The 12,080-nt window shown below is 35.4% G+C and overlaps 1 protein-coding gene across 1 annotated transcript in view; it reads right to left on the minus strand.

The window, feature by feature from the left end:
* Positions 1 to 12,080, minus strand: part of BLOC1S5 (biogenesis of lysosomal organelles complex 1 subunit 5) — a 40,699-nt gene that overhangs the window by 9,265 nt on the left and 19,354 nt on the right. The window contains exon 4 of the mRNA XM_090271768.1: positions 4,168 to 4,226. Coding sequence (XP_090127894.1) covers positions 4,168 to 4,226 — 59 coding nt within the window. The remainder of the gene's footprint in view (positions 1 to 4,167; positions 4,227 to 12,080) is intronic.

The raw sequence follows: 12,080 nt of genomic DNA on the forward strand, positions 1-12,080 counted from the left end.
TTAGGTACATTTTATCATAATAAAAATAAGATTCAAATCAGGTTTTAGAGGGTTCTTCATAAATAAAATCAATTGTAGTATTTAAAAAGTGGATACAATTGATTTTAAGATAAAATTAGAAAATGCCAACTTTTTAAAAAAGTGAATAGAAAGTTGTTAATGAGCTACAACTGTGTACCAAAAGTAATTAGCTGTAATGGTTTTGTCTCTTTCTACAACAGTAATAATAAGTTGACTTATATACCATTAGAGATAAATTTAAAGAGAAGCCAATCTTGAAACCAAACCATGTCTAAGACCAGATCTATAAATGAACTCTGGGATATGTAATAAAAACACATTTCTGCAAGCTTTAGTCTAAGTCAGTGATTCTCAACTGGGGGATGATTTTGATGCTCCTGCCTCCCAGATATTTGTTTATCACAGCACAGGTTAGGGGTAAGTGCTCCAGGCATACAGCAGGTAGAGGCCAAGGATGCTGCAAACATCCTACAAAGCACAGGCCAGCCTCCACAACAAAGAATTACCTGATCCAAAATGTCAACAGAGCAGAGGCTGAGAAACCATGGTGTGAGGGAAAACTGCATAAGCCAACCAAGGTCTAAAAAGCCCTTCAGAACATCTGTCAGTAATATACATGTCATTAATTTTATATATGCCTTACACAAACAAATGAGAAAGTATTTACTTTGGTAAGAAGTGTCAGATAACAACTCTCGGTAATTATTTTAAATACATTATTACTTACAAATTTACTACTCTACATTTTCACACTCTATCAAAAACAATGTATAATCTATGCTATCTCAGTGATCTCATAAAAAAATCATACAAGGGTACAACTAAATCTAATAAATACTTGTATATAACATGAATCAAAAGATTCATGTTTGCTTTAATACCATCTCTAGTTTGCTGTATGTCTATGGCTTCCAAAGTCGGTGCCTGTGTATGGAACCTAAGTTCAAACTAGTCACACACATCAACAAGCTCATCTCCCTTGACAGCATATTTTTAAGAGTCAGTGGATTTTAAACTAATTGCATTTTCACTGCACTACTCTTATTGCTAACACCCAAAATGCAACTTTGTATTAGTGAGTAGCTTTCAAAACATATGTCAAATAACTAGGGAATGTGCATTTATTGTTCTTCTGAATGTACTTTTAGATATCAATTGTGGGAAATGTGATTTGGGTGAATGACGTTTATCATAATTTACTTCCCACAGAATTCCACAAATTGTCTTGACATAAAAGAATTAATGATTAATGGCAAGATTCTATTTTATACCATTACTACTCCCATCTTTCTTTGTTCTGAGAGCCATTCAAATACACAAAGTGTAGCCAACAGTATAACTAAGGGCAACTATTAACATCAGATTGCAAAATGCAGCTAGAGGTCAATTTGCTGTGTACATATTTCCTAGATGAGAAATTAAACTTTATCTCTATGTCTTTTATATATGTGTAGTCTGAAACTGCTGTCATGTCAAAGTTTTGGCAACAGTTATGACAGAGAAAAGAGTCCCTAAAGATCCATATTTCAGATGTTTTGCTAACTAGATAAACACTAAAAAAGAAGTAAAGACTAAAGGTTTATTGCCTTCGAAGAATAGAGAATTTTTACTTTTCTCTGAGCTCTGTCTGAAAAATGCATCTTTGTATGACTTTCAGCTGGTTAATTTTATTAAATTTTGAGAAAGGAAAATACAGTGGTTGATTATGCATGTAGCTTTCAGACTCCATACCAGTCCTTAGTGAAACACAACATTTCAGAAAATTCTAAAATAGTAACTTTAAGGTGTACTCCATAAAAAGATAGTTCAGTAACATTCTCTGACATAATAACTATAAGAAATATATTTAAGACTAAAATATTCTAACAGCTTTATTATTTATTGAGGCCACTTTTTTTTTTTTTTAAACCATAGGATAGTAACTTTTAATTAACAAAACTATAACTGGGCAGGATTTTCAAGGGCTTCTCCAACTCTAATAGACCACAGCAAAGTTCTTATCCATAAAGTGATTGCCGGCATTTTAAATAAATGGATCATGCTGGCAGGGAAGAAGTGCCACCTTACATTTGGAAAGTGATATACAATTTGCAAAGCCATGTCACATAAACTATATAATACAATATATCAGGTAAGTAGAATATTAATCCATCAGGTTAAGCAGAACAGGTATTTACGTTGCAGATGAGGAACTTGAAGCTCAAGGCATTGTCCAAGAACATACAGCTATCTAATAAAGAGCCAGAAATAGAAGACACCAGTTTTCTTTTGTTTTTAATCTAATCTGGTCATTTTCCTACTTATGTATGGTTAATACACCAAATGTGAAAAAAGTTCTAAGTGCCAAGAGGAACTATTCCAATTATAATTTATTTTAGTTTAGTTCTGCCCAAAGATGCAAAGAATCGCCATTTTATCAGAATCATAACGACTTTGATGATGTCTTAGAAAGACCAATATGTGTGAGAGCATGTTTACATGAATCTGCTGAAATCACATAGCAACATGGTAGAGAGGCAACAACATCCTGCACAAGATATACCCTTTTTAAATTTTTATTTTGAAAGCCAAGGCAATTGCATATGTTACAGCCAGTAACAGCCAGTACAGCCAGTGATCCTACAAAAAAAGTATTTCTGCTTCTCAAACAAAGAAATGTTCCTGGTGCCTTCAGCAATAAATTGTTTAATATAGCAATCAAGGTTCTCCCCAACCATCTTCAGATATATCCCTTACATACACCACATCCTAGCTCCAGAGACTTACGACTTCTCATACCTTTTGTTTTTACTTACACAATATCCCTCACACTGTATCTTACTTCCCATCTTCTATCAATTGAATTTTAACTCACTGATCAAGGTTGGGCTCAAATGCCACCATCTTCCTAATAAATTACTCCTTTTGCCAAGATCCTACGAAGTTCTTTGTAACTTGACCACAGCTCTGATTTTATCTTATATAAGCGCTAGTGGTTTGGGACCCCTAGACTTTTCACCTGCTGAGAGCACAAACTGACTTAAAAAACTAAAATATTTTATTCCCCAGTGTCACCTAGTAGAGGACTTAAAAATAATCTGTCTGGCCAGGAATGACTCTGAAGCCCCCATGCCTGCCTTTCCAGTGCTCTCTAGACACCATGCAAACACTCCACCCTCAAAGAGGTTCTCTTGCTATAGCTTTGCCTTTTATCACTCTGTTCAGCAATGGCCCTGCTTCCTGACATGACCTGCTAGAAATAATCCTACTCTTCTTGGGCAGCCTTCCCACCTGGCTTAAATGTCAAGTCCTTTCAGTAGGCTTGATTCATCAAATTGTTGACTGTTTAAACTTTATATCAATATTTAAAAAGGAGCTGAGGGTGCAGAAATTTAAACTCTGTCAAGGTTCATTCCATTATATTTTTATACAGTGCCATCTGAACCATTATTGTGGATTTACCACAACACATTCCAGAGAAATAGAGACAGGAACACATGCAAAAAGGTGTATATTTCAGAATGACTTAGTATTTTCAACATTTCTTAATAAGTGTATCTTTATTGCTTAAAGCAACAAATAAATTACATAAATACTTCATGACAATTATATGTGAAAACACCAAATTATTACATGAACTTAAAGTCTTGTGCTATTTTTCCACATCTGAATTTAGTTAAGATATAATTCAAATAAGCAAAGCACTACCCAGCAAGTGATTCACACATTCTTATGACTATTCATTAAATAACCCATCCACAGGCATGAATGCTTCCTTTTCTAGAAGAAATATACATAATATATTCAATGGTTCAGGCATGAAGGAAAGATTTATATTTCCAATCAGTGGGTATTTTTTGTTCCATGTAAAAGTCCTACTCTTTTTCCTCCATAAGACAAATACCACTTTCAAGGGAAAGATGAAAATGTTGAAAAGGTTAAAAATAAAAAAGGTCTGTAATTTGTATTACAAAAATACGGATGGTGCAATCATGTGCCCATACCCCTTCAACATATCTTGAATGAATGAGTCATTTTTAAATCTTTTAAATTCACTGTACATAAAAGTAAATTCAGAAAATTTCTTTTTACAAAAAGCAACTGCTAGTAATATGATGACAATAAAAGCCCTGAAGTTACACGCTACAATATCCAAATGATCTTTACCTGTTTTCGTTCCTGTTCCCTCTGTTGGAGTCTACAGACTGAATCGGTAGCTGCTTGCACTGAAATAAAACAGAGAATGGGTTTTCAATTAGCGGCCTTTGTTCAAGGAAAGAATTACCTGAAAAAAATAAATACTTGGATTGTTTTAGATCTCAAAAAGCTATGCAAAAAAACCTGGTATTATTTGGTTGAGGCACAGTGGCAAGAAAAAAGGGAAGTTCTGCCAACATATTCAGTAGAACTACCATCACTCTTTAGCTTTGAGTTGCAAGCCAAAGGCATTTAAGTACTAATTCCAATGCCAAACTGTCAATAATGACCTCAGTATTCTCTAAAGAGACATAAAACACTGTAAAACACCTGACAAATTTACCACTACATTTTGACTGACTATGCCTTTATAGTGTCTTCCCCATTCATTAGCCCCCTCTCTTCCCTCTCCCTTTGTCTCATTCATACCACTGCTCTCCTATAGGCAGTGCTTGATATCCAGCATGCTCTAACCCTTTCTATTATTCTTCTGCTCTCTTGTCTTTTAACTCACCCTGGCTATCACTGCCAGATTCAAATTTCTCTGGATTGTTTTCATTGAGTCATTTCCCTTTCTAATGGACCAAAACTATTATTATTATTATTATTATATTATTATTATCATCATCATTAATTATTATTATGTGCCAAGACCTGTGCTAAGTACTTTCCATGTATTACGCCTCTTCATCATCATCATCATTATTATTAATTATTATTATGTGCCAAGACCTGTGCTAAGTACTTTCCATGTATTACTCCTCTTAATCTCACTTTCCTATTTAGGAGAGGATCACTGTCACATTTTACAGAGTTTTGGCATCTGTAACAAAACAGGTGTAAAGAGATGAGTGTTATTCAAGAAGGTAATGTGACTAATAAGTTCAAAAAGCAGGATTTAAAATCAGATCTCTGACCTTAAAAACTTGCTTCTTATCCTCAACACTCTGATTCTCTTAGGATTTCAATGAAGCTGGTTTTAATCCATCAGTAATTCAAACCTCTTCTTTTACTGGATCCATTTTATTTATGTAGACAAATGTTTTCGTTTACTTCACTGTTTAGTGTGCAGGCTAAGAGGCAGACTTAGTATTGTAAAATCTAGAACTGAGCACTTAACCAGCTATATAACTGATCCTGGGCATGTTTGCTTAGTCTTTCATTCATTTGCCAAATATTTATTGAGCATTTGCTATACGCTAGGTGATGTTACTGCTACTGTTGCTAATTTTGCAGCACCTTAGTTCCCCATTTGTAAAATGAACATAACAATAAGGGAACTTCAGAATGGACACAAGAATTAAATGAGGTAATACAGTAGATATTATGCTTAAAAATATTTAAATATTAACAGTCACTTAGTTCTTCATACACAGTAAGGAGAGTAACAGATCAGTACTCTGTTTAAAATTTATAATTAAAATTACTACTGATAGCTCTTATCCCGACACTTCTTACCAAAATAAATACTTTTTCATTTGTCTGTATAAAGCATGTGTAGAATTAATGGCATGTGTAATACTGATGCAAGCAGTCAAGGAATGTTATTGTGCTATTATTAGAACTATTATTCTATTTACTGTACTCGCTCTTCTCCAAGTGCTTTCCTTATTCCTTTAATTAAAATGTTTTACTTGTTTCAAAAGCCCAGTTCAAGGTTTATGGCCTTCATAAAATCCTCCCAGATTAATCCTTTCCCTATAAGAATTTTCTCTGACTTGGTATGTAATACCCTATCACTTTATCTTTCATTTGCTTAAACAGAGGTTTACCTAGCTGTTTCACAATTATGCCTTCCTAACCCACCTCAATCTGGCCCCAGGTGGGTCACAAGTCCATAACAAGGTGGAGACTGTGATTTCTCTCAGAAAAATGTTAGGGCCTGCCCCTTGAAAATATGGTAAAGAGGAGGATTCTGCTTTTAAAGAGTCATATTTTTATCAGTCACCACCTTAGTTGTATCAAAGATAGTGTTTTAATACTGAAAATTAGGTTCCCAATCATTGTTTGCTCTAACAAGAAAGATGAAAACAAAACAAAATAGGAGTTGACTAGATCTGCCTTCTATCTGTGGCATATTAACATTACATCATCTTTCCTGAGCAGTGGTTTTTATCATTTCCTGGTTAATTTTTTTTAGGCTCTGAACATAACTTTTTAAAAAGTCCACTCTGTGGTCCTTAGGTACTTCATTATTTTTAGGTTTTTCTTAGCTTAATTTAACAAGAGTTAAAAGATTATGACATTCATTTTGTCATTTTTTTTTTATATCTTTTAAAAATTTAAATAGAATGTATCTGACAAAGTCACACTTTTGTTCCCCATCAGGATTGCCTTGGTGCTTAGATAAAATAACCATTTTTAGAAAATTCAATTCCTTTGAAGTAATTTACTTTTTAATTCTTTAGCCACGCAATAAAAACAGGTTTACTTTCTGAATTTAATAAAATCTGCTTTTCCAAAGTCTAAGAAAATCACCTGACTATAGCAAACATTCCCTTTCTTCACAATTAGAGACTTGAACAGGAAAAGGCCCATTTATCTGAACCATCTCAACATTTCCACAGGATTTACTGGTCAATAGGAAACAGTTTCCCCTATTGTTTCAGTGCTTTAGGAGACTTTAACTGACTTCACAAAGTCAAGAATTTATCAAATTATTTTCTCTCAATCAAAAGAACATTCAAGGAGATTACAAATACAGTAATTGTGTCACGTACAATAGTTAACAATGTCCCAACTGTCTTCACATAAAAGAAATAAATTTATCCAGTCATGGTGTGTGTATATATACTTCAAATACATACATAAGAAAATAATTCTGGTTTGGTATTAGGAGCAGATGTTGGCTGAATTCTCTTTCATTCATTTCAATAAACAAATAATTACTTAGTGGCTACAATATGCCGGCCACTACTACTGTTCTAGGTGCCAGGGATACTGCAGAGAACAGAGTCCCCAAGCTCATTAAACTTTTATTTTAGTTGGGGAGACAGCATATAGATAAATATTTAGCATGTCAGAAGGTGATGAAGAAAAACAAAGCAAGGTAGGGAGGCCAGAGAATGCCAGAGTGAAGGGAGATGAATGTTAAGAGTGGCTAATTTAGGTCTCACTGTTGACATCTGAGCAGAGATGAACAGAAAATGAAAATGTACAGAAATCTGAGAAAAGAGTATTCCAGAGGGAGCAGCAAGTGCAAAGGTCCTGAGGCGGGAATGTGCTTGGCACATTAGAGAAAAGACTAAAGGAGGCCAGAGTAGCTAGAACAAAGTGAGAGAAAAGGAAAATGGTAGAAAATGAAAGTGAGCCAGAAGGATTCATTAATAAAATACATGTGAGGGGAGGAAGAAGGAAAGAACAAAAAAGGGAAGAAGAAAAGAATGGAGGGAGGAAAGGAAAGGAGATGAAGAGGGAAAGAGAGGAAAGAGGGAGGGGAAAGGAAGGGAAGAATGGGGGCAGAGTAGGAAGGGTAAAAGAGGTGAAGGAGAGAGAGAACACCAGAGAAAGTGAGATGGTGGGGAGAGAGAGAGAGATAGGAGTTTTGGTTTTTTAGCCTGACTAGCTAGGGAATGGTGATGCCATTACTGAAATGGGATAAAATGAGGTAAAAGCAGAACTGAGGAAAGACTTCAAGTTTGGTCCTGGACATTATACTGAGATGCTTATTAGACATCTAAGGAGACTAGGCAGCTGGATTTAAAAGTCTAGAATTCTGGAGCGGGTCTAGGGTGAAAACATGATTGTGGAATTAATGACTGGCATACAGATAATATTTAAAGCTGTGATTCTACGTGAGATCACCAAGCAAAGTAGTACAGACAAAAGATATCCCAGAGCCAAGCCTTAGGGCACCCCATGTCAAAAGTCAAGAAAAGATGTGGCAACTAACAAAGTAGAATCAGAAAGCGGAGTCTGCATTGCAGTAGAAAATCCAAGAGATAGTGATGTCGTGGAAAAAACGGTGGACTTGTCTTAAAATCTTCTCAAAAACACACAGAAGCAATCTCCTGAAGTTGAGAGAACTTGAGCTTTAGAGAAGGAGAACTAGGTTTGCATGATAGTTCCTCCAATTATTATTAGAGAACATGGATGTTAAACCACTATAAATTTCAGTTTCTATAAAGTGGGGAGGATGGTAATTTTTATTTTAGAGGTATGATAGTCAATGAATAAAACACAGGTAAAAATTCTAACAAAGTGCCATAAAAATAGTATTTTAAATCATGAGTTCTAGGTAAAGAGGCAGAGTGTAGCAAAAACAGACAAACTTAGCCCATTAAAATACCTCACAAATTACATTTAAAAAACTATAAAAGAATGGGGGGGGGGGCAAGGCTCCACCCTTTACTGAACAAGTATTATAATTGCATACTATAAATCTTGAAAAGTGGTGGCCAAGAATAAAAACACAGATTCTAATTAAGAACTGAGAGTCCTAACCCCACCATAACCACTCCATCTCCAAAAGTTAGAGAAAGAAAATGAGTTGACAAAATTTTCAGAACTATAATATGCTTTCATTTATAGAGAAACAGATATGCGTGGTGGAGGGAGAAGGAACAAATATATAAGAAGCAGATAAGACAGACAAAGCATCCATTCTGAAAGAAAACCTAATAAAGTTCTCCATTGGTACTTTGTATTACAAAAAAACAAAACAAAACTGTATTTATTAAGAGATCAAACATGCAGCATGAAATAAAAATGAGATTGTAAAGCTAAAGAAACAAACTGAGAACTATAATAATATCATTATAGATCTAATCAATAAACCAGAAACAGAAAGTAATTAGTGTACAACTAAATAAATAAATGGCAGCATTATAACTGCAGAACAGAAAGCAAATACAATAAACCTTGTCATAGTTAAAATTCACAAGTGAAAGTCTGGGGAAGAGATGTAAGAGAAAAGGTATAAAAGTCTAACCCCTCCATCTCTCATGGCATTAATTAATGCAATAACATGATGCTAATAACTTCAGAATGTCTCATTACTTTTCTTTGAATGATCTTCTATTCGTCGGCAGCTGTCCATCTCGAGAGACGATGGTGTAGCTTCCTAAGAGTCTATCGGCACCGCCGAGAATGGTTGTGCAGTCCGACTCGGGAGTGACATGGTATCTGTCTCCTCCCGTGTTGAATCGACATCTTGCGATGACGCTGAAGCTACAGAGCCTGGGCAGGGTAATATGGAGGGTCCGCTGTTGCCCATGCAGCAGACCCCCCCTCTCTTCGCAGCTGAAGGGTCCAAGGGAAAGACGGAGTCAATACAGCTTGGCTTCAGGTGCGCCGCAGGAGTTGCCGGTGTTGACTACAATGTCAAACCGCCTTAGGGACTCCGGCTCCGGATTTTCTGTCGGGGTTTACTCCCTTAGCCCTTCCCCTGAAGAGGTATGCCGCAAGGCAGCGGAGGTTTTTTGGAGTCAGAGTTTTCCTTCTCTGATGATCTTCTATTAACTAATATCTTTCATAGTAAAGAGAAATGTATTTTAAGGTGTTTCTTTCAGCTTTACGTACTCAAGTTTTTGTTCTGTTAAATTCAAATAAAATTTAAAATTAATACTTAACTTAAAAAGTATATGATCCCATTCTTATCAGAAGTACCCTCCTCCTCATACCTTCTCTTCTATTCATTCAGCTCTCATCCTACCACCCATCCTTCCATTTGGATACACAATACAGAAACATGTCTGGAATAACACTCTCCAAAGTTAAAAAACAATGGTTATATAGGTAGTTATTAAGATTTATTGTTTTCTCTTTTTCTTCCTATTTTCTTCTTTATTTCTTTTTCTTATTGCTTAACATTTATCTTTTGTTTAAGTAATTTAAAAAAATAGTCACTGTTCTTAAAAACAGAGAGGGGCAGGAAGGGAAAAATTTTTTTTTTACTATGGTCATATTAAATTGAATGAGGAATAACCTAAAGGTTTTTGTCCTTCTTACTCTCTAAATCAAGGAGAAGATATCTAGATAACAACCTTGATGAAGTATATTAAATAACTAATGAGTAGAACACAGGATGAGAAAAAAGTAAAGACTGTATCTTGAGGACAGTTTACTTTATGAATTGCTTTTACGTATCTTCCTAGAGCAGTAACGTTCAACTGGTGTGCCACAAGACTTTTTAAAACACGCAATACCTGATTACTTAGTCAGGGGCACTGACCTCTTTTCCCTTAGACTGTCAAATAAAGCAATGACAGCAGCCAACACAACAACAGCCATCTGGTGTAAATAAATCAAAATTATACCTATTTTTTTTGCCTAATATATGTTTTTTGATGTGCCACAGAATCTTAGTAGTTTATGTGTGCCATGAGATGAAAAAGGTTGAAAACTGCTGTCCTAGAGCTTCTGTTTGCTGTTTGTGGTGTTAAGGAACCATAGGAGAGTTTTAGTCTAAAAAGCTTCTGCTCACCCAAAGACACTTTGTGAGGTTAAGTGGTGCTACACAGACAAAAGCAAAAACTTCTGAGCTGTAGATTCTGTAATAGGTCTCCATTCAAATAACTCAAGATGTCCCCACTTTACTGTTCCACAGTTAGTTCTGTGCACCACGTTAGACCAAGATCCACACGGGTACTGTATGAGATGCAGCGGGTGGCACTGCCAGCAGTTCCCACACACGCATAGAAGAGATAAATGTGGCAATTCTACTAAAAGGCACAGAAACTCAACTCATCACTACTATTGTCAAGTATTATTTATATCAGAATATATTCCATACATAAGTTCACTTGATGATTTTGTACAACTTCCTGATCAACTGGTAGTAAAAATAATTAAGCCAGCACTATGACTTAAAATGTCAAGTTTTTAAACATGAACTTCCCCAGGAACAACAGCTGGGCTTAGGTGAATTTTTAAACTACATCAGCTTCAAAAGCAGGTAATTATCTCCATTGTTTCTGTGCTGCTCAGGACAACTGCTACATGAAAATACTTACATTGGAGCCTATTGAGGAAGCTTTCTTGTTTCTAGCAGAAAAATCCCTCCAGAAGCCATTGCTTTAATGTTTACAATAAGACCCCAAGCAGTCCACATATATTAAAACCTTAATTATTAATTTGGCATTTTATGTGTTTTAATTCTTCCTTTTAGGAGAATACATTTAAATTTTGGATTCCATATTACCTGTAATGTTTTTCTATTTCACTGAGAAAACTCTTTTTAAAAAAAAATCCTCACCCAAGGATATCTTTATTGATTTTACAGCGAAAGGGAGGGAGAGGGAGAACGGGAGAGAGAAAAGTGGGGAGGAGACAGGGAGAGGGAGAGGGAAGGAGAGGGAGGGAGAGAGAGGGAGACAGAGACACAGTAACATTGATTGGTTGTCTCCTGTATGCGCTCCAGCTGGGAATCAAACCTGCAACCTTTTCTGGTGTTCAACCAAATGAGCTGACCAGCCAGGGCTGAAGACTACTTTCAAGAGGCTAGTCCTTATATCAGAAATAACTAGCCCAAAAATGAAGCAAGTAAAAATAACCATTTATAGATTTAAACCAAATTTTACCCAATTTATTTTCATATACTCAAAGTGTGGAAAGGGAAAGTTATAGGCACTGCTCAAATGCATACATAAGCATTCTTATTAATAATGATTGTTTTATTTTTAGCATAATATCTAGAATGTTTGTCAAATTTAGGAAGTGACACTATGAACAAACAAGAACAAGTTTATAGTATTGTAAAATGCAAAAGCCTGAGGTTAACTTTAAACTTTTTGCTCTTCCCACAAAGAAACCAAATGTGATCTTAGGGGATTTATCCTCTCTCATCTCCTTTTAGCATTAGAGTCCACAAGACTAACTTGGACTTGCACACAAAGACTTACCTCAATTATTAGCCAAGGTCTCTCAGCTGTTTTCCTTCACTG

Source organism: Furipterus horrens, unplaced genomic scaffold, assembly GCF_987537825.1.
Source record: "Furipterus horrens unplaced genomic scaffold, mFurHor1.1.pri manual_scaffold_3, whole genome shotgun sequence".
Lineage (NCBI taxonomy): Eukaryota > Metazoa > Chordata > Mammalia > Chiroptera > Furipteridae > Furipterus > Furipterus horrens.